Here is a 24,247-nt window from a genome sequence, read left to right as displayed (position 1 = left end):
AGAAGTGACCACTGAAACTGATCTGTGTCTTGTCTGCATTATGTCCAAAAATCTTTCAGAAAATTAAAGGACAATAACAAACACAATCGCAAATCAAAGACAAATGCACTTTAAATGGGTTATAGTTGATATTGAAAATACAAAAATAGATGGGTGATGCTGCAATGGTCCTTCTTTCTGACTTTAGTGCTGGCAGCCTGTTCGATTACCACTCGGTGGCAAAGTGATTGGTCGTCTGCCTCTCTGTGTGCCCTACGACTGACTGGCGACCAGTCTAGGGTGTTGTCTGCCTTATGCCCGAAGACAGCTGGTTTAGGCAACAGCAACCCCCACTAACCTTTCGAGCATGGGTGGTAAGAAAGATGAATGAATGAAAAATAGACGGCTGAAAATTATGAATCAGCCATGTTGAAATTAATAGGAAATGGCACACATCAGCCATGGCTTCTCCTTCCATCCTATTCTCAATGCCTACAAACTCAATCATGACATTGTAATCCTGGTACATGGACGGTCTTGGATTTCGGTTAACAACACGCATCGATATATTTTAATCCAATTTCAAGTTAAAGCTTTAAGAACCGAGGAAATGCGAAGATGTTTTGGTGTTGACTGGTTTGACATGCATCAAGAGATATCCATCCGCTTCCACTTGAGCTTCAAGAGCATCGACGGAAGAACCCGGATGAACTGTCATGGCCGCCGTAGCTGTCGTGCCACAGAGCACTGAAAGGAAACCCAAATGTTCTCGCTGTGTTTTTTTCACAGCCTCGCCGTATTTAATCATGCTCGGTCTTGCTGGGACCGAGCCTGGAGTTTCGTCAAGTTATTGGTAAGACCATTTCAATTCGCCGTAACTTTCAATGGCTTCACTTGGGTGGTGCCTTTATTTACATGTTTTCTAACTAATCAATAAACTCCAAGCATCATGCATGACCGGAATCATTCACTAAGCCAAGTCATGCAAGTTTATACTTGCTTTTTATCTTTTAATTCCACCGATTCCGTGTCCCATTAGCCCCTTAAACTTGCCAGCCAGTCACTCAGAAAGTCAACAATTTTATATCAGACTGGTGTGAAAACGCTGTCGTTTTATTTATATTTTAATCATTTTTATATTTGTGTTCCTACTAGTGTGTTTTCACTGTGAGAGACAACTTTTTCCTCTTGCCTCTGAATACTCACTAATTATTTTGTAAGTCAACCTTTGTGAGGAGCATTAATGCATTTAGGCAAAGTGGTCCTTCCAAAATTGGCCGACATTTTGATCCTACATTTTGATTCTACATTCTAATGTTAAATAATGCATTATCAAAATGCCAAAACTTAGTTTATGATTGAATTTACTTAGATATGTGACCATATGGGATTTAAAAAATGCTGACTTTTTTTCCCCTTTAAACTTTTTATTCCATTTTTTTCTGTTTTGATGACCATACCCATATTTTTAGACCAGTAAAAATTGTGACAAATGCTGCGCTTACAAATATTATAGGATGCTCATTACTTCCTAAAGTGTTCAAGTTGGCTCAGTGATTTTATTTTCTGTAGCTACAAAGCAAGATAGTGTTGAAAACACAGGTTATTCTGTCTCATCTTGTGACCAAATTCAATACTCCGAAAATAGCCATATCGGTTGCTAAGTCTGATTGTTGGATTGCAAAATTCCTAATTTTAAATATGACTGGACATGGCTTAAAAAGAATAATACATTGGCGCCAACATTTTGAAAGTCTTTCGAAAAACAAAAATTTGATAGTGATTACGGGGCAGGAGATTTGTAAAAAAAAAAAAAAGATACAACCCAAGTCAGTCTTCACTGTGTCGAGTTTGCATGCTCTCGCTTGCTTACGTGGGTTTCCTCTGGGTACCCAGACTATTCCTCCCACATCTCCAAAACAGGCTTGTCGGCTGGTTGAACACTTTAAATTGAACCTAGGTATGAGAGGTATGCTCTGACAGATATTTCCAATTCCAATTGCTATATTGTTGGTAATGTGTAAGAACACTAGCTGAGACTCAGGAGACTGCGGTTCTAATATATGTACATTGTAGAATTCCCTTGTAATGTTACATAGTCAGCTGCCAACTACTCCGAAATGCCCCGAGTTTACCCGGAAAAGCAACGCAAACTCAGGGACTGGACAACCTCCCTAAACTCCAGAAATAAAAAATAAAATAGAAGTCACTTAAAAAAAAATTCCGAAGAAACCATTTTGGAATATTACCACATTTCCAAATTAAATGCCTCGAATTCACACCATTGCAACAGCTTCCGCATTTGATTCAACTGCACTGTAAACCTGATGAATTCGGTAACACGAGTGCAATGTGAATCATCCGAGTTACAAGTTCAGACGAATGATTCGTCTTGTGGCGACATCAGTGTGGCAATCGATTCGGAATCTATTGCATGGGTAGCCTCTATCTCTTTAGCATTTTCATTTTTTTCACCAGGGAAGTATTATTAAAGTTAACTAAACCACCAGTCATTTGTTCTGTAACAAATCCTATCATTTCCAGAGTTGTTCTAAAGCAGTGCTTCTTAACCTTGTTGGAGCTTACAAACCACACCAGTTTCATACAGTTGTGGTCAAAAGTTTACATACAATTGTGAAGAACATAATGTCATGGCTCTCTTGAGTTTACAGTTATTTCTGTAACTCAGATTTTTCTCTGATAGTGTGATTGGTACAGATACTTCTTTGTCACAAAAAACATTCAGGAAGTTTGGCTCTTTTCGGACTTTATTATGGGTCAACATAAAAAAGTGATAAAATCTGCTGGTTCAAAAATATACATAACAAAACTTGTGCAAAACTTTAAATTATTAAAAGGATTCAAACATTTGCGTAATATTGAGCTTCATTTTTAACCGTATCGCTGGTTAATGACACTAGGAAAAAGGGTCAGAAAGTTTTTCTTACCCACTACAGACTACTCAGATTTTTTTTTTTTACATTTGGCACCTCTGTCTATATATCATTTAAAAAATGTCACCGTTTAAGTAAAAAAATGTTTTTTTGCGGGGAAAAAATGCAAATATTACATTGAGACAACATAGTTTACAGTTTTTGTGTTATAACAGGAATTTCAGTCTCTCTACCAGTATTCTATATGGTGTACTGTATACGGGGGGGGGGGGGGGGTAAAAAAATAAAAATTATCTATATATATTTATATTTAAATTAAATTCAAATTAAGCATTTGTTAGGTTCATTAATAATTACCTTCGTCCGTAATTATCAATAACTGCAGGCAGACATCTTATTCAATTATTGACATTTAATTAAATAGAAATGGATACAACAGATAAAAGCCTCCGAAGGGGAGAGTCAGCAAGTGTCACCTTACAACTTCCGAACGTCTCCTCGTATAGACGTTTTCGTCCCACTCTTATGGTCATGAATCTAAACAAGTTACAGAGTTGTTGATCATTCCATCACGTATAAGTAAAAACAACATCTGGGACTACAATAACAATCAAAGTATTTTAACAATAACAAAAACAGGAGACTAAACCTAACACATTTAAATTAGAGTAATTATACAACTTCCCTGACCTAAGAATCATATAATATAATCATAATCATATAATGGTTACATACAGAAAAGCCCGAAGTGCATGGTTACATAACGATAACAACATTCTTGTTATTGGCCGAATAGCCCTGGCCTCGTCACCAAGGGCCCACCAAATCTCAAGGACCCAGATTGGGTGGATTGTTTGTATAACCATCCTGGAACAGGCCGTCCAGGTTAAAGATGACTTGGCATTACTCGTGACCTCGCAACACTTTGAAAATAAAAAGAGAATGATTTAACAAAGAAATGAATTAATACAGAGAATAGAAAGAGAATGATTTAATAAAGAAATGAATTAATATAACTATTATAATAGTAATCCAGAATAAACCCAACATTCCCCCGTTTTTATAATATGTATGTTATTAATCATTTCTTAGTAATCACTAAATGGTAATGTCGGGTGACTGCGATTTTATCCGCCTACTCCTTACTCCCATGGCTGGTCTGAAAGAGAAAAAACATAATCATATTCGTCCAATTGGTCCTCGGATTTACCGTACTCCTGGACCTCACTGCTTTCCCCAAACCGTCCTATAAGATACAACTCACGTGCTTTAGAATTTGTAGGGGCAATTTCAGTAGTTATAAGTCGGCTTAGCAAGTAACGCAAACAGGGGATACTACATCACCCACACAATGTTGGGATAGCGGTAATTGTGCCTATAGTCACCACGAAGGATGTAGCCAAATCTTTAGATTTTCCAAAGGTCTTATCCCACCAATCTGACAATGCGGACGTATCTACTCCAGAGTGCTTTTGCATATTGCGGTTCAGTGTTTGCAGGCCAGTAATGGCCCTGGTGAGAGATCCACTGGGTGACGTGGTGTTCGGTATGAAGGTGCAACATTGTTTTCCAAACATTGCACACGCGCCCCCTGTTTCAAGGATCATATCCACCGCTATGCGATTCTGGAACGCCATCAGACTGGTAGCTGCCAGTTGCTCCTTTATGGCCACAAATCCCTGTTCAGTATAATTTCCAAGTTTTGGACATTGTAATGTAAGTAATTTATTCTATCCACATTTTTGTTTGGGGTGATTAGAAGGAAGATGGACTCCCAACCTGCTGCGATCTGATTAGCCAGCTTATACCCATCTGGTACGCCCCAGGGGATGCCAATCGCATCAATGTATGTTGGATCTCCTTCCCTCCATGCCTCTCGACGATGTCGGGAGGGTCGACCCTTCAGCCGAATTATGAGCCGCCAATTGTATCTCCTCCACTGTGGATGGAAAAACAGACACCGGTAAGAGCAGTGAGACCAAAGTACCTAGTCCTGCCGCGTTTCGGCAGGAGTCGTATAATTTATCTACCACCCCGCCACCATAGGCCAGAACGTGGTATCAGGGGTGTAGTTTGTTTTAGAACGCCGGTACACCACGTCTCATTTATCGCCCCCAGCTTCAGACCATGCCCTGTAAGGTTTAAGCAAGTAAAATGATTAAACAGTGGAAAAATTGACTTCCTATTTACTGTGAAACAGGATAAACACTGTTTCAATATTTTTTTTCTTGCCAAGTAGGACACGTTTTTTCATTTGTAAAAACACTTTTCCCCAAATGAATGGTGATTGAGGGAGTTGTTAGATCCCATCGTATTTTCCCTTGTCTGGTAGTTTTATCCTAATCCTTTGTAAGATGGTTTAGTCTCAATTGAAACCATATGGAGACGTCAAACCCAATATAAAAGAGTTCCCTATAGTTTTATGGTATTGCTTGCTGAGCAATAATTTTTTCAATTAATATTGGTGTTTCCCGTATTTTATTAAGTCAGAAAGTTTATCTTACCCGTCCCCTCAATGTTTCAATTGAGACCACCCTTTTACCAAAGTAGCTCCACATAGTGCTTGCCTTCTTTACACTCCATTAACAGCGCCCAATTATCCCCCGTTTGGGAAATCCCTGTTTCAGAAATAAATTTCACAGGTTAATATGTCAGTCCAAGCTTTCCAATCTTGACCAATTTCTGCAACAAGGCTTTTCCCAATCTTCAATTTTTTGCTGTTAATGTACCACACATATTTCCCACCATAGATTGACCCCTTGTATGGCAACCGGGACGTCGCCGAGTCCAAATATATATTTTCAATTTGGAAATTTGATTTAGTAGGTAATGTTAATTAAATGTAAATGTGTATGTTTCTCGGTTTACCCTCCCGTAAGAAGGTGTATCCTCAATTGAAACGCCTCCGCCTTTTTCTCCAACTGGAGAAAACAACCCTACTGTGGAAAGGAATAGAATCACAATCATCATTAATCTCATTGCCCCAAAAGCAATAATTGTTTTCAACATGACTTTTTGTCTTTGTTTAGGGATTTTTCCTCTTGAAAGGTTTCAATTTAGACAACCTTCTTACTGTGGGAAAGGTGCATCCGTGTCCCCTTTCAGTAACAAGGACCCTCCCACTTTGCGTTGCTCCGATGTTTCTTCTTTTATGCTGCTTATCAGCATCCAGTCTTCAAGAATCACCGTCGCTTTGTCCGTTTCCTGTTGAGAAGCAAAATCTCCCTCTGATAGTCTAAATTTGGTGTGTGCGTTTTTTTTCTCTGATAGATTCGCCTCATCATCCAATTGTCATTGTGTAGTGAATAATAACAATTTGTAAGGTCTACCAAACAGGACTTCATATAAGGTCCGCCAATTGTGGATGGTAGACAACTATTATATTTACAAAATGGGAGCCATTATCACTATAAATAGTTTCTGGAATTCCATATCGTGGAATGATATCCATATGATCTAATAAAAATAAAATAAAATCTATATGTATTTTTTGAAATGGATATGTGGGTATGCATATAGATTTAAACCCTAAGCCTTGTAGTGCCGTTGTAGCAAGGCCTCCTCCCCCTTGTCGAGACATAGGTTTTCCCTTGACTCAAGCCCAAATTATTTTCTTTATTGATCTTTTATTGATAGATTATGTCTCGGTGGTCTGCCAATCAAAAAACACAAAAAGACAAACTATCATTCACGCTCACACTCATAAACAGAAGAATTTAGTGTGTTCAACCAGTCTAGCATCCATAATTTCATTTTGTGGGAGTAAACTGGAGTACCCGGAGAAAATCCACAAATTCTCGAGGACGCCATGAATACCCCACATTCCGGAAGGTCTGGATCCACCCCGCATTCATTAGTAGATCCTTTAATATACACACCCCCACTCTAGCATTTTAACCGTTTGTAAAAAAAATTACCTTCAAGTTTCACACAAAGTTATATCCTTTTTAATGCTATAAGTTTAGCTGTTTGTTCCCCGAATTGAGGTGGCAATAGTTTCACATCTAAGGTTTTTATTTTCACAGCCGCCATGACCTAATGGCCCCCTATCAGGTTTTTGGAAAATCCCAATTCCCTTTAATAGCATGCCAATCACCTTTTAATGCGGCCATCCAATTTTGTTTCCACTTTTTTTTTTCCCCCAGGTGATAAAATAATCTCCCCCATTTGTAAAACAAATTCATCCACGCCTAATTTATACAACATGACGCCTATGGCCTTTATTACGTCGCCTTGACTCCAAATTCTATGAACCAAGATAACACGCCGAATTTGTAAGCGAATTTCGCCCATCCCATTTTGTTCATAGACAACCCATCTACCTAAAGCGTCACTTGTTTCAAAACATGAAAGGCCCCACTAGAATTCGTGCATCCAGCGCCAAATAGAGCCTATTTACACATTTGTCTCAAATTTGTTTTAGATATGGGGTCCCCAATTTCCCAAAATTTCCCAGAATTCATGTACCACCACATCCTGTCAAAAACCCAAAACGACTAACATAACCTGTTTCTAAGCCAGATTCTGGAATTTGGAGAATTTCTCCTTTCCCTCCCTTATCTAAGCTTGTTATTGCCACTCGTTATCACTGTAACATTCAGGCGTATTAACCCCATCGTTGCTAAAGTTCTCACCAATTTGCATGCCCTTAAAGCCGTAAAAGCAACGTTATTTGGTTGTATCAATTGACCAATGCTTATCCAATCCGTAATATCCTTAAAGTCATCAATATGACCTGTGACAAAGCATATTTCCTCCCGCCAGGACAACAGACAATGTTCTTTCAAGTGCACTTTGAAAAACATTCCATGTTACTCCATTCTTAGGGAAAATATGCTCATCCTAAACCAATTATTTTATTTACAATTCACCTAATTATTTGGATGAATGCCATGAATTTTATCATGCCACTATTGCATTGTAAATTTCCCATCTGATGTCGTTAACAGCCAAATAATTCAATACCTACTATACTTTGTAAATCACCTCATATGATGTTTACCTAAGACAAGAGTCATTTCCCATAGCCTGTTACCAAAACAAAAATCTACAACAATTAAATTAGAGAAATCAACCTTTTGTTAGGCAATTCCTAATTACAAACTTTAATGTTTTAAAAACCTTATTGTCACCAATATACCATAATATTGTAAATTTTGTCATCCTGGCCTTTTTTTTTTTTTTTAACCAGCCAACCTCCTGGATTAAAGTATTTTGAACAATCAAAATATTCTGAAATAGTATTAATATTATTTTATCCTCCAAAAGCTAGTTTCCTTTCACTAAGAGCCCTTTGAAATCCACAATTGCTCAAAAATGACTATTTTGGTCTATTTCCCAAATCCAAAGCTTATTTCCAAAATCAACCTTTTACTGAACAGATTTTCTATCCTCTTAATACATTTCATTTTAAAACCCAAAATATCAATGCGAAAGCATTCGCATAACCTTGCATTTCTTGCAGCCCATGTATTGTTCTTATTCTGAAAAATCCAAACAGAAAACGCAATTAGCCGTTAACTATGACCTCCACTCTTGCTGCGAAAACAGCATTGTTATCTTATGTTTACAAACCAGCTTTTTCCCTGTGCCCAAATACAACGCTTTTTAGAGAAGACAACCATTAAAACGTCAAATTAACCCCTCTTCCGATATTCAACTACATCACAATATTTTTCCAAGACCCCATATATCCAGAATATGTATGCTGCAAGCACAACAATATGGCAAAAACCCATTTTCTGCCCTCAAGTTTGCTTCAGCACCCCCAAGGCCAATTATTATTATTATAATGTCTTCACGGAAGGGATCACAAAATTTTAGTCGTTTACACGGTCCGAACGCTCCCGAAAGCCCAACACAGTTAAATCGTCTGCCCCGCGGCCCACATGTTTCACTCCCATCTAATCAGCAGCCGCTGCACCAGAAACGCTTCCCCCGCAGTCGACACATTTTTTGGCAAGTCTAGAGCATAATAAAAACACAGGTGACATTCCCTGCTAAACATTTAAATGATCATTTTGTATATATTCTTTTGTCTTTTTAAACACCATCTTCCCGTTAGCGGACGGGATCAAAAACCAAGCTGCAATAAGCCATCACATTGCTGTAAATTGACAGTACATTTAGGTTATATTAACAAAGCACCACCAGCACTTGGAAATAACCATTCTAATTGTTGTTATACAAGCCCAAGCATCACAAAAAAACCCAATTTATTGTAATCACAAAACGTCATACCCGGATTAACCAAATCAAATACCAGTGTCCCCATTAATTTTCTAGCTCCCTTTATTTTTGTTAAACTTCCTCCGCGCCCGTCACCTAGCTCGGTAAATATTTTCCCCGTCAGCCGAGGAGGCCCTGCTATTTTTCCTTACCAAACAGTACTTTCCCGCCGCCACGGTCTTAAATATATCCCCGTTATCCGAGGGAACCCCCACTATTTTCCCAAAATAGTATTTTTAACTTCTCCCCGGCCTTATTTTGCCATTAGTGTCTGTGGAACAAGCTGTTACACTTTTATCCACTCACATATTATTTATATATGTATATTACCTCTATGCATTAGTGCATATATTATCCTGCATTTTATGCATTTTAAGCTGGCCAGCAAACCCATTTTTATTTATCCATAAATATAGCTGTGTAATAATTTTAAAGCGCTTTGTCTTTCCAATTTTTTCCAATCCTTACAAGTTAGACGTATTTTTTTGGATCGTCATCCAAACCCACCTTACAACACGTGTTTCCCATATTTTACTTTTTTGTAGTGAGTTCGTGTGCCTCACACAGTTAACTTTATTATATTTATTATTAATATTATCACCGCTTCAACTGTATTTCCTAGGCTTATCTTAATTTTACTGCAGAAACCACACAAACACCATACAACATTTACAACATATTCGTGCCTACCCTTGAGACACAGGACACTTTCCAGCTCCAACATTGTACCTCCAGTACAATACATTCGTGCCTATCCTTGAGACACAGGACCCTTTCCAGCCCCAACATTGTACCTCCAGTACAATATATTCGTGCCTACCCCTGAGACACAGGACACTTTCCAGCAAAGTGCCCCACCGTACCTGCCATTGACTAGTATAAACACAGGGTTTTGTCGCCGTCACCCAGGATGCGAAACCAGCCCACAATGGACCTCACATACAATGTCCCTTTAACGCATTTGGAAACACCGTCACAACATGCAGACATTAATGTGGACTTACCCGAGATCCATCAGATGTCTCCCTCCAGCAGGAAAAGTCTTCAACCGCCGAGAATCCAGGCGCCCCCGTCGAAAACTCCGGCCCACCAAGGGTTTTGAAGACGCCGTGCGCACGGTCACTTACCAGATGTCGAACAGCAGCGCCTGGGTTCTCGCTCCGGTATATTGACCTCCATGGCTCAGAAGGACCAAAATGTTAGGTTCATTAATAATTACCTTCGTCCGTAATTATCAATAACTGCAGGCAGACATCTTATTCAATTATTGACATTTAATTAAATAGAAATGGATACAACAGATAAAAGCCTCCGAAGGGGAGAGTCAGCAAGTGTCACCTTACAACTTCCGAACGTCTCCTCGAATAGACGTTTTCGTCCCACTCTTATGGTCATGAATCAAAACAAGTTACAGAGTTGTTGATCATTCCATCACGTATGAGTAAAAACAACATCTGGGACTACAATAACAATCAAAGTATTTTACCAATAACAAAAACAGGAGACTAGACCTAACACATTTAGATTAGAGTAATTATACAACTTCCTTGACCTAAGAATCATATAATATAATCATAATCATATAATGGTTACATACAGAAAAGCCCAAAGTGCACGGTTACATAACGATAACAACATTCTTGTTATTGGCCGAATAGCCCTGGCCTCGTCACCAAGGGCCCACCAAATCTCAAGGACCCAGATTGGGTGGATTGTTTGTATAACCATCCTGGAACAGGCCGTCCAGGTTAAAGATGACTTGGCATTACTCGTGACCTCGCAACACTTTGAAAATAGAAAGAGAATGATTTAACAAAGAAATGAATTAATACAGAGAATAGAAAGAGAATGATTTAACAAAGAAATGAATTAATACAGAGAATAGAAAGAGAATGATTTAACAAAGAAATGAATTAATACAGAGAATAGAAAGAGAATGATTTAATAAAGAAATGAATTAATATAACTATTATAATAGTAATCCAGAATAAACCCAACAGCATTTCTGAAGGGGCAACGCTACTTCACGGAAATTCACTTATCGCGCGCGGGTGGTCCCGGTCCCCATTAACTGCGATAACCGAGGGAACACTGTATATTGCCTGAAATAATAGGAATTTGTTTAAAATAAAAATATTGCTATTGGCACACATCACTAGAAGTGTGTTCAATAGCATTTTCGGGTATTGTTCTCTAAGCCAGTGTTTCCCAACCACTGTGCCGCGGCACACTGGTGTGCCGTGAGCAATGGTCAGGTGTGCCTTGGGAAATTGCAAGAAGTCATACAATGTGATATTGAGAGAGAAAAATGAATATAAATATAAGGAGAAATAAAATGGAACTATTACAAGGTTCAAATCAAAATATGATGGACGTTAAATTGTAGATTATACTATTATTTGATTCAAGTTGTGAAACAGTAATTTTGTTGCTTATTTTTCTCTAAGTCGAAACAGAAGTGGTCTGGATTCTAGGGCATCAACTTTTGCCGACGTAAAGTCTGTGTGAGCACAATTTTTTTTTGCGGAATATTAGGAGATTTAAGTAATATTTAGAGAAAAATCATAAAATGATGCGATCAATAACTTTACTTGGTTATTTGCATCACTCAAACCGGAAGTTGTTCAGGGTCCACAGGCCAAATTTTCAACAACCCTCACAGCCCGATACTGGGTATGTGGATGTAGTGTCAACAATCCTTGGAGAAGTCCATGTGAGAGTGGACTAGGCGGCAGTTTATGACCTCGAGCCGAACAATAGAAAGACTTTTAATGATTTAACAAAGAAATGAATTACTACACATATATGTATAATAGTAATACAGAATAAACCCAACAACCACCTTGTGCCCTCCACAGTAATACCTCAACATACAAGTGCCACTAAAAAAATGTGTTTATAGGAATTTAAGTTCATATAAGTTAAACTTAAAGTTTATGTCATAATTATTTATGAACGCATCTGTCAAGTCTCTCTCCCATCCGCGAACTCCCCGTTGTATTGAATAATATCTCATTTTATTATTAAACATCATAACCACTAGTTATTTGTTACTCTGTTAGTAGATGGTGAATTACAACCAATAAAAATGTTTTCCATTGTAATTTCCTGTTTTTGGTGGGGTTTTTTTTCAGAGGGTGGGAACGAATTAATTTGTATTTAGTTCATTTCTATGGGAAACGTTGATTTGAGATTCGGGTAAATCGTCATACGAGCTCAGTTCCAGAACATATCATAAGGTACCACCAAGGTATTTGGCTGGCCCACCAATTCAGGGTGTCACCCGCTGGGATAGGCTCCAGCTTTTCCTTGTGAGCAGTACTGATCATAAATGAATAAAAAGTAGAGGTACCACTGTATTTTATTGTAACCTCTTCTTTTATTTTCTTTAGTAGTCATCAAAATAGCCACCTCTCACCCATAAATGACAATTGTATAATTTGCAATGCTGCTTAACCTCATTTGTTGCCTTCTAATTTGCTTGATGGGAATGTTGTGTAAGGCTATACATGTATGACAAATATGGTTTATTAGAATTTGAAAATAAAAACTCTCTTGCCCCCCAGATTCACGGCTACGGACGAAGACTTAAGTGCTTCGCTGTTCTGCACCAAAATATACAACATGTCGTCTGTAGATGATGTGAAAGACTCTCCACATTTGAAAGAAAAGGCACGCCGTCGTCCAGGCAACCAAAGCAGATCACCTGTTAAGCAACATGGTTTTACAAGGAGACATTGTAAAATGCAGCAAGGGGCTGTTTTTTCTGGAAACATATTAAGTTTTGGTTGCTCTGTATGCAAGGATGACTCAACATACAGTCCTAATGATCTTCTTAAACATTTTCATGGATCTCACAGAGGAATTTTGCCAACTTATCCTTGTGATCTTTGTGGATTTTTTACAAATGAATTTGCAGCTCTTCAACGTCACCGAATTGAACACAAAAATACTTTAGTCACTTGTGAACTTTGCTGTGATGGAATTCAATATTCTCTGCTTTTGCTTACGAGACATTACATCATGCGACACAGTCTCAATGGAAAGTTTCACTGTAACTGGTGTGAGTTTATGACTGTGGACGCAGGCACATTTGTACAACACATTCATTACCATAATGAGAGTCCTTGGAAATGTACCCATTGTCAACATGTCAGCTTGAATGAAGTGGATCATCAAAAACACCTAAAAGTGCACACACTTTTACATTTCATTTGTAAAATCTGTGGTTATTGTGCGACAACCATGAAGCACCTTAAAAGACATAGCATTTGTCACAAGGAAGACAAGCTTCCACATAACCAACAAGTCCATACAAATGTATGGAAAACTTTAGAACATGGAGCTATTGCCTCAAATTCCTCACAAAGTTGTCAAAATATACTTAAGAATATATGTGAGCAGCAAGAAGCAAAAACGGTACCTCCATTAATTGGTATACCTGGGGTCACACCAAACCAAAATGGTCAAATAAAACCGGAGATGTGTTTAGAGCAGCCCAGGGAAAATGTTGATGGGACAACATTAAAAAGGGACTATGACAATTGGAACTCGTTGACTTTAGAACAACCCTCACCTTTAATGTTATTGGAAAATGATGGCTATAGCCCCAAAACCAATAATAATGCACTGACAGTTCTTATGGTCAAGAATAAAATATCCATTCCCCCAAATTGTACTACTAAAGTCATGGGATTTAAAGTGGTTGATGGAAAAAAACACCTAGTTCTGAAAGTAATACCAGTTGCAAAGCAAAACATGTGCTCTCACGACAATTCATCAGTGTGTATTTTAGACTCGTGTGCTACCAGTTCTGAATATTTCAAAGATAATGACCTTGATGAAAACCAAGATCAATCTTCTGGTAAAAGCGCCACATCACATTGTTTTGCTGCTCAACCAGAAAGTGGTTCTTTTGTACCAACAGAAGATATTATGGCTGTTAAAGTCAAGATTGAAGAGGAAGAAACTCTTGAGTCTCCTCTTCATTGTGGTGGTTCTGGGGCAAAATATGGTTACTCTGTAAATGGTTCTTTAACTTCTAAAGCAGATACATTATTTTCTGAAACAAATGTTTGTTCTCCCATTGACAATCAAAATTCCCCAAGTCAAACAGCTTGCAATAAATTTGATCTCAATAGCAAATCAAACTTGAAAAAATCAAGCATTTCACTAATTGGAGATAATCTGTCAAATGTTGGGGTTGCTTCATTTACTCTTCTATCAGAGACACTGCAAACTAATTCAACCAGCAAAAACAAAATGGAGAATTATGAAATAAATGAGCGGGCGACAATCAACATCAGAAAAGGTTTGATGACAAGAAATGTTGACCACCTTATCCAAAGCTCTCCAGAAACTACACACAGTGCTGGTATTAGATACATAAGTGATTTCAAACATGGTCAGGAAAATTTGGCTCTTTCAGAAGAGTTGGACTCCACTGCTTCATATGGAGAAATTGACTTGAGAGCAAAAAGGTCTTTAAACCACAAACTATTCAGTTTTCACAATTATTCCAAAGATGCATTTACTATTTCACCCAGAGTGGTTGAAGAAAGTAATGTTATGACTGGAATTAATGCACCCAAAGAAATGAATCACATATCTAATTTTGGTCTTGCATCATCTGAGTCGTCAACACCTATAGAAGAGAGTGAATGTCCTAATACAGATGATGAAAATGCAGACTCAGTTCTTAATGATTTTAATGTTGTAAAAGTTGAGGAGGACCTAATTCCTATATGCAATAATTTAACTGATAAAAGTACTTTGTCTTCTGTGGGCAGTTTTGTGGCACGGCACTCGGAGGCAATTATTACACAACTTCATAAGGAAAAAACTGAATTGTCATGTGATGACCATGATGCATCCTCTCAACAAACAAAGTCTATTGCACAGTATCTTAAATTTCAAGATGAACAACAGAATAACCGGAAAACGTTTGCCCTGCCAATGCAAATCAAGGACACTCCAAGTTTTCAACTAATTAATAATTGTACAAATCCTCAAATAAATGTCTCTTACATGAAGTCTAGATTTGAAACCAAAATTAATCCTACTGATGTGTCAGTTCTTTCAAACGAATTAAAGACAGCTACAAAAGGAAAGCAGATATTTAGTGGTAAAATGACAACACTTGTTTCTTCACTGCAAGCTAGTGCTTCTCCACACTTCCCTATCAATAGCCCCAAATTAAAAGGATCTGCTCTTATTTCAAGTTCGTCACTTAATAATTCCATATACAAAATGTCTAACAAACAGCGGACATGCTACTTGGTCCCTAAGTCAATTCCATTAGTTCATAGGCACACCAGCCCTGGCCACATGCAGGTCGGTGCAAAACTGCCACTCAACCCGAGAACTGTTCTATCCTTGCCTGTGGGCTCTGTTGACAAATCTTCTAAATTGCAGACTGGTCGCCAAACATGTTTGCTCCGCTATGTTTCACCACCCAAGTCGAGAGTATTTTTTAATGAACACGAAGTAAAACCCATCCCCCAGTCTTGCCACACCAGGGAAAAAAATGGAAACAAAGTTATATATAAAATTGTCAGCCCTGCAATGAACCTGCTTAAAAGTGGCTCACCCTTCTCAAATGCACAACCTTCCGTTTTTGCCAATTCACCTGCAACCCAGTGTTTTCTTATCTCTTCAAACAAAAAAGCCAAGTTAACCAACAACCTAAAAATGATCATTGCCCAGCATGAACCTACACAAAATGCCGTTAAATCAACGCCTTTGTTGATCAAACCAAGCAATGTAGATAGGCCACAGCTGGCCCCAAGGCCTATTCGACTTCGAAGTCAAAGAAAGCTGTGCAAGAAAATATTGTTTGATGAGCTGAGAACAACAGTTCATAAATCAAGAAGACTCTCAACCAAAATGCAGATTGAAAAATGCAAATCTATGTTTTGGAATCCAGTATCAAAAGACATTGAAAGAACACTTAGACTTGTCCCATACAACTGTCTACAGCAAATCAAATGCCCCCGGCGATACCAACCTGTGGTTGTGTTAAATCATCCAGATGCTGATATTCCTGAAGTGACTAGTATTATGAAAATAATTCATCGACACAGGGGAGCTGTTGCTAAAGTGTCACTGTCACAGAAAACAATTCAAGCACTCGCTGAGCTTGGCACCCTCGGAGGGGAGTTCATGACTGAAGATGTATTACAACAAAGCAACGCACCAAGACCACGAGCTGCTCAAAGTTCAGTCCAAGAGCGTTTCCTTCTCAAACTGAAGCTCAGGAAAATAAACAAAAAAAAGTATGAAGTTGTAGAACCATTATCAAGCAGTAGACTAAAGACTGCAATGTTTGACTGCTGGTTCTGTGGTCGTCTATTCAGCAACCAAGAACAGTGGATTGGCCATGGCCAGCGACATCTCATGGAGGCAACTAGAGACTGGAATAAACTATTTTAAAAGTTTTATTTAGGTGAACAGGTATGTGACAGATGATCAGAGATTGATATATGTACATTGTGTGACCTTTCTCTTTGTAAATACAAAATGCTTTGTAGGAGATATTTTTTTTCTGGAAAAGGTGTAATAATCTGTCATTCATTGTTTTTTTTTTTTTAACTGTGAATATGATTTGTTGTAATTCATCAAGATGGCAAAGCACAAAATTCCCCGAACACAATTTTATGTCTACTTTTAGGTTTGGTTCAAAGTTTAAACACCGCTCCGTTTTTGTTTTATCACGCGTTTCAAGTTGTGTTTTATTTTATCCAGCATGGTCTCTTGATGTTTGTATAAGAAGCCATTTTATGCCTATAATGGATATTTTTTGTGTTGATTAAAATTACTGTAAAATTTTAACCAGGGCCCAGTTTTATCAGAAGAAATGATGAAATCATTACCCAGATGAAATCTTGCAGAAGCATCATTATGCTACGTATAAGGCGGTCAAGCAAGTACTGCTAAGTCACAGATGTGAAAGTGGTGGCCCGGGGGCCAAATCTGGCCCGCTGCATCATCTTGTGCAGCCCGAGAAAGGAGAACCATGGCGAATGCACACACACACACACTCAAACACTCAGACACACACACACTCGCATGCACTCGCTCACACGCACACACGCACACATGCACACTTGCACACACTCCCTCATGTACTCACTCACTCATTCACTCACACACTCACACACAAACACACTCCCACTCGCTCGAAATCGCTCGCACTTGCACGCACTCGCTCTCACTCGCTTGAAATTGCTCGCACTTGCATGCACTCGCTCTCACTCGCACACACTCACTCAAACACACATACACTCAGTCACACTCACACATTCACTCTCTCACACACACACTCACTCACAAACACCACTCACACACTCAAACTCACACTCACACACACACACACACACACTTGATAGATCTGAAATACAACTTCAGGAGCAGGTGATAAAAGATTGAGATCAATTTAATAGGAAACAGGTTTATTACCAGACTGCAGAATGGGGGAGAAAGCTCAAACAGCTGTGAACCGCTCACAGTATGTCATCCTCTCTGAATGAACAGTGGATCAATCTTTATATAGGAAAACAGGGCATAGTATGTTTTCTATTACAACAGCCAAAGTCTGATTAATCAATGGCAGGTCTGCATGACAACGACCAAACGTTGGGCAAAGTCTGATTAATTGGTGACAATTCTTCATGGCAACGGCCACACTTTGGGCGAAATCCAATTAATCAGTGTCAAGTCTCCATGACAACGACCAAACTGGGTAAAGTTCTTATGACAACAATATTTCTTTACTTACAAAAACTGAAACAATATGAACAAGCAATTACCAAGCAACTTCGTCATTTTATCTTAATGTTATCCTATAATTCCCTCCTGTTGTGAGTATAAAAACACCTAAAATTGTTCACAAATTATTTCAAATTAGAGTTTAGACCGACGGGAAGGGGGCGAAAACCGACACGCAGTCGAGGGAAAATTGCTCCCTTGACCTTGGGACGATCGCCTCATGGTCTGGTGTCTCAGAACATGAAATTTGTTAACTTGCAGTATAGGCGACAGAGCTAACATGCATACGTGCCATAGGCTGTTTAATGCAATTCTCAAACAGCCTTTTAACACACCAACAACCGGGTCACTCGGTAATGAGTTATGACCATCAGGTGGCGGTGGTTACGCCCTCTTGTATAACCTGTAGTCTCCCTTAAGAATTAACACTCAACTTCAAAAATTATAACTAAATTATTGCTGCTAACACAACCATTAGACCCAATATTTCTGTCTTTGACATTTCGGTCTCAGGAACTCTTTTTCACATTTTTGTAGGAACAGGAACTCTTTTTCACATTTTTGTAAGGACAGGAACTTTTATTCCAGGAACAACGTTCTTCAAAACTGATCGATCACAAATTCATTTGCTTCGGAGGTGCTCATACTCTTACTGGTTACCTGCCCCCAAACACTTTTTGGGAACTGACCGCTCGGTGGTCCGGTGTAACTGTCTTGTCACAAGCCACTGAGCCTGGTGAAGGTGTTACCTGTGTCTCTTTAATCTATGTTTCAAGGGTGTATCTTCTGGTGAGTACGGACTACCACCTACTGCTCCAGGTGTGCCTTTCCCCTCCACATCTGCGTGAACCACTACCGGCCATTTGTTTGTGACGTCCAGCTGCTCATCCGGAAACTGCAATGTCTGTTCTGGATGGTTGGTTGTACAGCAGATGGTCAATGCAGACTGAGCATCTCACTCCATTCCACTCTAGGTAGGTGACTGGTCCGAGTCGCTTTTCCACTGTTCCGCTTATCCACCTCTCCTTTCCTCCACGGAAATTCCGGATCAGGACTGAGTCATCCTCAGACAGATGTTTCAGCTTAGAGAACGGTTTTATTATGGTAGTTCTGCTTTTGTTGTTTCGCTTCCACCACTCGAGCTAGATATGGCTTCAGTAAGCTAAACTTGGTCCTCATTTGACGTTTTAGAAACTAGTCAGCTGGAGCACATGCAGTAACACTGTTGTACTCCTGTATACCAGCAGGGAATTAGCTAGCCGGGGCTGGATTGTTATGGTGACATTTTGTTTCCTTTCATCAAGCACTTGTCTCAGCAGTGATGCTTTCACTGTTTGAACTGCTCGCCCCGGAGTTCCATTGGAAGGGGCATGGTAAGCTGGTATCAAAGTTTGTTTTATTCCATTGCTCAGCAGGAATTTGTAGTACTCCTGCGAAGCAAATTGAGGATTGTTGTCGGAAACAATCCCCTCAAGTATACCGCTAGAAAAAGATATTCAGCAACACCTCAATCACTTTGGCTGCTGTGGTTGTTACCATGGTGATGACCTCAAGCCTTTTTTTAATGACTCCACTAATAATAAAAAAAGGGGTGTGTGCCCTCTCTCGCACCCTCTCTTGCGCCCTCTCGCTCGTTCTCGCTCTCTCTCTCTCGCTTTCTCGCTCGCTCGCTCTCTCTCTCTCTCGCACAAGCGGGCCCTCTCTCGCACGCGTGGGCCCTCTCTCGCGCGCGCGGGCCCTCTCTCTCTCTCTCTCTCTCTCTCTCAAGAGTGTGTGTGTGTGCGTGTATGTGTGTGTATATGTGTGCGTGTATGTGTGTATGTGTGTATGTGTATATATGCGTGTGTATAGGTGTATGTGTGTGTATATGTGGGTATGTATGTGTGTATATGTGTGTGTGTATAAGTGTATATGTGTGTGGGTATGTATATGTGCATATATGTGTTTTATAAAATCTGTCTAACAAACGGTGTATGTTTGACGATTTTGGGTTTTGACAAAAATGAGTTGACGCATGAATTCTGGAAAATTTGGGTTATGGGAATTACCACTCCGCCTCTTGGGCGCCATTAATCCGGCGACTACAAGTTGCCTCACCGAAGATGTTTCACTAACCTCTCACTGTCTTCTTACTTACCCTCCCTCAGTCAGCCTGTGGAAGGCAGATCCACGCCAAACTACCTTCCTGTTACCTCACTGCAAATTTATGTCATAGAAGGGATTTGTGTTGTCGTCTCGTGTTACTGCAGGTTCAGTGTCCTGATGGCTGTTGGGAAAAAGCTGTCTTTGAGCCTGTTTGTCCGTGCTTTGTAGGACCTGTAGCGTCTGCCAGATGGAAGCAACTGGAACAGGCCGTGTCCAGGATGGTATGGGTCCCCAACACTGAGGTACCGGGGGTTGGCAATATCTTCCAGTGATGGCAGAGAGCAGCCTACGATCTTCTGGGCAGTGTTAATCACCCCCTGCATGGCTTTTTTTGTCTGCTGCCGTGCTTCCGGCATACCACACTGTAATGCAGTATGCCAGGATGCTCTCCACAGTGGCTCTGTAGAAGGTTGCCAGAAGCTTGGTGTCCAATTTGTTCCTCCTCAGTACCCTGAAAAAACGAACTGGAGAGCAATGAGCCGCTGCACCCGTGCGCGCCGCCATCTACTAGTCATCCATGTGTGAAAGGTGAAAGCATTTCAATTGAGACTAAAACATCTTACAAAGGGTAAAAACAAAAGACCAAGATACAATTGGATATAACAACTCCCTCAATCAACATTTTGTTGGGAAAGTGTTTTTATAAAAGAAAGTGTCCTGTTTGTAAAGAAAAGCTAAAAATATTAGAATAATGTCTGTCCTGTTACGAAAGCAGTAAAAGCCAAGTCAATTTTTCCACTGTTTAACTTTACCTGTTTGAACCTTACAGGGCATTGTCTGAATCTGGGTGCGGGAGATGAGAGATGGTGGGCTTATGGTGGAGAAGTGGGGCAACTAATTTATATAACTCCTGTCAAAAGAAACAGGACTATGTGTTTTGGTTTCACTATTTTTACCAGTGTCTGTTTTTGAGTGGAGAAGATACAATTGGCGACTCGGAATTTCAGTGCGGCGACTGGCCTCTCTCAGCGACGTTGAGCCTCATCGCGGGATGACGATCCGACTTATGCGTTGGTTTGCCAAAAGGAGTGTATTTTTCTTTGGGTTACGCCAAATAAAAATATGAATAGGGTGAATACCATCCATTACAATGTCCATAAAAAAAGAAATTAGATGCGCAATGAAGGAACAGCTGGCAGCCACCAGTCTCATTACTTCTCAGGGCCGCAAAGCGGCTGGTATGCTTCTGACAGTGGATGTGCTCTTGATGGAGCAGGGGGGCATATGCAATGTTTGAACTCGCAACCCTTCTCGTTCCGAACCTGACCTAGTTTTGGGGACACGTCACCAGATCACCGGAGCGGCCAGGGAATGTCCGTCGGGTTGACCCTTTCAATGGTGGATGCTGTCGTTGTGCTCGCTGGGGAGTTGTTGGCTGTTGGGTCTCGGGTTTGTGGCACCAAAGTTTGATAGATCTGAAATACAACTTCAGGAGCAGGTTAATAAAGAATGAAATCAATTTAATGGGAAATAGGTTTATTACCAGAATGCAGGATGGGGAGAAAGCTCAAACAGCTGTGAACCGCTCACAGTCTGTCGTCCTCGCAACTCTCTGAATGAACAGTGGGTCAGTCTTTATATAGGAAACCCGGACGTAGTATGGTTTCTATGACAACAGCCAAACTCTGGGAAAAGTCTGATTAATCAGTGGCAGGTTTCCATAACAACGACCAAACTTTGGGCAAAGTCTGATTAATCAGTGACAAGTACCCATGGCAACGGCCAAACTTTGGGCAAAGTCCGATTAATCAGTGTCAAGTCTCCATAACAACGACCAAACTCTGGACAAGTTTCTTATGACAACAGTGTTTCTATACTTACAAAAACTGATACAATATGCACAAGCAATTGCCAAGTGACTGTCATTTTATCTTAATGTTGTCTTACAACACACGCTAACTCATTCACTCACACTCAATGACACACACTCACTCACACACACACAAATTCGCACGCGCTCGCACTCCCTCGCAATCACACGCACTTGCACTCACTCGCTCGCACTCGCACACAGTTGCTCGCACTTGCACACACTTGCTTGCATTCGCACACACTTGCTCGCACACTCACTCGCACTCGCACACACCCTCACTCACACTCCCTCAACACACACTCACTCGCTCGCACACACTCACCCGCTCGCACATTCACTCGCTCACTCATGGATAACATCCTCTGATCTGTAAAGTAGAGTGCAAAGCATACAATCAGTTACCATTTCATAAGATCTGAGGTTACAAACCCCTAGGTGCCCAGATGGTATAGGTGAGCTTGAGGCCAAATTTCAGGTTGGGTCGGGCCTGAAAATTTCATCATTACTTCGAGTTCGAGTCGGGTCTTCTCTCGCTGCAAAAAAAGTGTACTAAAAGATTTGTGGTCTCTCTCACTGACTTTTAAAAATATATAAATACATATTAATAAAAATGTATACTAAAATGTGTGGATATTAAACTAAGTACCAATGATAAAATAAATAACCTGGATAAAACAGAGAAGGCACAGTAAAATCATTACATGTGAGGCGGAGCTGCAGACACCCATAGCATGATCTGTGCACGTCACGGGAATGACACAAGATGTTAAGGATGAATAAACGAGAACTAAAGAGAATCACGCACTGGTACTGTGAAGTGTGAATATTGGAAACGTTTCAAAGTGATTGTTGATCATGCTAAATAGACTTCCATTGGCTTCACTGAATGTGGGGCTTTGCTCTCATACGAGAGAAAAAAGACTGGTACCTCGATGCTGAGCAGGCATTTAGACAGTTGAAATCGTCAAAACAACATCTCACATAAAAAATGTACATGTTTATACAGTCATGTTTAACTTAGATTTTGTTACAAAAGACAGGTTTTAATTTATTATCATAAATCACCACTCCACCCAACTCAGGTCATGAGACCCGATCCAAATCCTCACAAACAAAATATGAAATTTCGGGTTTGCTCCAGGCTCATGCCTGCAAATCAAGTTAATTTTGCGGCTTAGGGTCGGGTTGGGTTCTTAACCCGTTGGAATGGAATTTTTAGGCCCGTTCTTGGCTTTCTCAGAGAGCCAAAAAGTGTTCAGTTTCGAGCCAGCGACTGAAGTGAATATCTACTTTTGCCCAGTAGATGTCAGCCGTGGCGCATGCCACAGCATTATTCAACAACCAGGAACTGGGAGGCGGCACTGGAGATAGAGGCGGCAGAGAAGCGGAAATTCCAGGTTGAGTCCGTCATGGCCGCATTTGATGAGGCCAGGTGGCAATGAGGAGATCTTTGTCCAAAAGTTTTACAAGACGGTTGGGTGCAAACACAAAAGAATGCAAAGAAAAAGTGAAAAACATCGAAAAGTCACTGGAGGACTATCTTCAGCATTTTTGTGTGCCGTCACCAGCTGAACACCATCCAAGGTGACGAGAGAGTCTGGTGTTAGTTCATTCAGCCAAGTCTCCGTGAAGGACGTAATACAGATTGTTCGATATTGTTGTTGTAGTTTGGTAAGCACTGTTAGCTCTTCCATCTAATTGGGGAGAGATCTTACGTTCCCCACAATAAATGGATGGGATGCTGGGTCTGAAGCTTTCTCTCCTGACATTTTCGTCCAGCTCTGCATCTTCTCTTCCTCTTTAACTCCACGGGAGGTCCAGGGGCATCCAGGTGTTGCTCATCTTTGTGTAAAACAGCAGAGGCATGGCAGAATGTGTCAAAATCATAATGTCCATGATTTGCAAAGATAAACTAAACTAATAGATCAAAGTTTGTCTCTCGCGCAACTTGAGTCTTGAAGTAAAGTCTATAAAGTAAAGTTGTAAAACATTAAAGTGTGGAGTATAAAATATTAAGTTACGTAACAAGTAAAATCTTAAGAGACAATAAAGCATAAAAATAAAGGATAAAAAACCTTTTAATAAAGCTGTAAAATCACAGAATACGAGTGAGAGTTTAGGTAGCTACTGAAACTGGCTGCCGCTTGAACGGCGCCTGTTTCATAGAATGAAGCTGCACACATCAATGGTGTTATCCGTTCACACTCACAACAGTCAGGCACCCATTTATCCAACTTTTTAAATTTGTTTTTCATGCAATATCGCTGTCCCTTGACAGCAGCCCTTCCAGACGTTTTTTCCCGATTATATTGCTGCCCTTGGCTGCGACATTCCAAAATAACTTCTGACTTATTATTTTATCACTACTCTGTTAGTACCCTCACTGTGTGTCAGCGGCCATTCTAGTTTTTGTCCAACTTTA

At 40.0% G+C, this 24,247-nt stretch overlaps 1 protein-coding gene across 2 annotated transcripts; it reads left to right on the top strand.

Moving 5' to 3' along the window:
• The first annotated feature begins 510 nt into the window (after positions 1-510).
• LOC144211907 (zinc finger protein 518A) lies at positions 511-16,931 on the top strand. 2 transcript variants are annotated; one of them, XM_077739465.1, is made up of 3 exons: positions 511-832; positions 4,633-4,836; positions 12,668-16,931. In XM_077739465.1, the coding sequence occupies exons 2-3, from the start codon at positions 4,703-4,705 to the stop codon at positions 16,530-16,532; spliced, it is 3,999 nt and encodes a 1,332-aa protein (XP_077595591.1). In that variant the 5' UTR covers positions 511-832; positions 4,633-4,702; the 3' UTR covers positions 16,533-16,931. The 2 variants fall into 2 exon arrangements, with proteins under 2 accessions (XP_077595591.1, XP_077595593.1); XM_077739467.1 differs by lacking the exon at positions 4,633-4,836 and having other exon boundaries at positions 513-832.
• The last annotated feature ends 7,316 nt before the right edge of the window (positions 16,932-24,247 follow it).

Source organism: Stigmatopora nigra, chromosome 18, assembly GCF_051989575.1.
Source record: "Stigmatopora nigra isolate UIUO_SnigA chromosome 18, RoL_Snig_1.1, whole genome shotgun sequence".
Lineage (NCBI taxonomy): Eukaryota > Metazoa > Chordata > Actinopteri > Syngnathiformes > Syngnathidae > Stigmatopora > Stigmatopora nigra.
The sequence above is the reverse complement of the archived record's forward strand: the minus strand, read 5'-3'. Positions and strand labels throughout refer to the sequence as shown.

Excerpts from the sequence above, each read along its gene's own strand:
- LOC144211907 (XM_077739465.1), top strand. The coding sequence starts at position 4,703 with ATGCCAATCGCATCAATGTATGTTGGATCTCCTTCCCTCCATGCCTCT. Across the intron at positions 4,837-12,667 it reads GGATGGAAAAACAGACACCG|ATTCACGGCTACGGACGAAG; the intron begins GTAAGAGCAGTG and ends CTTGCCCCCCAG.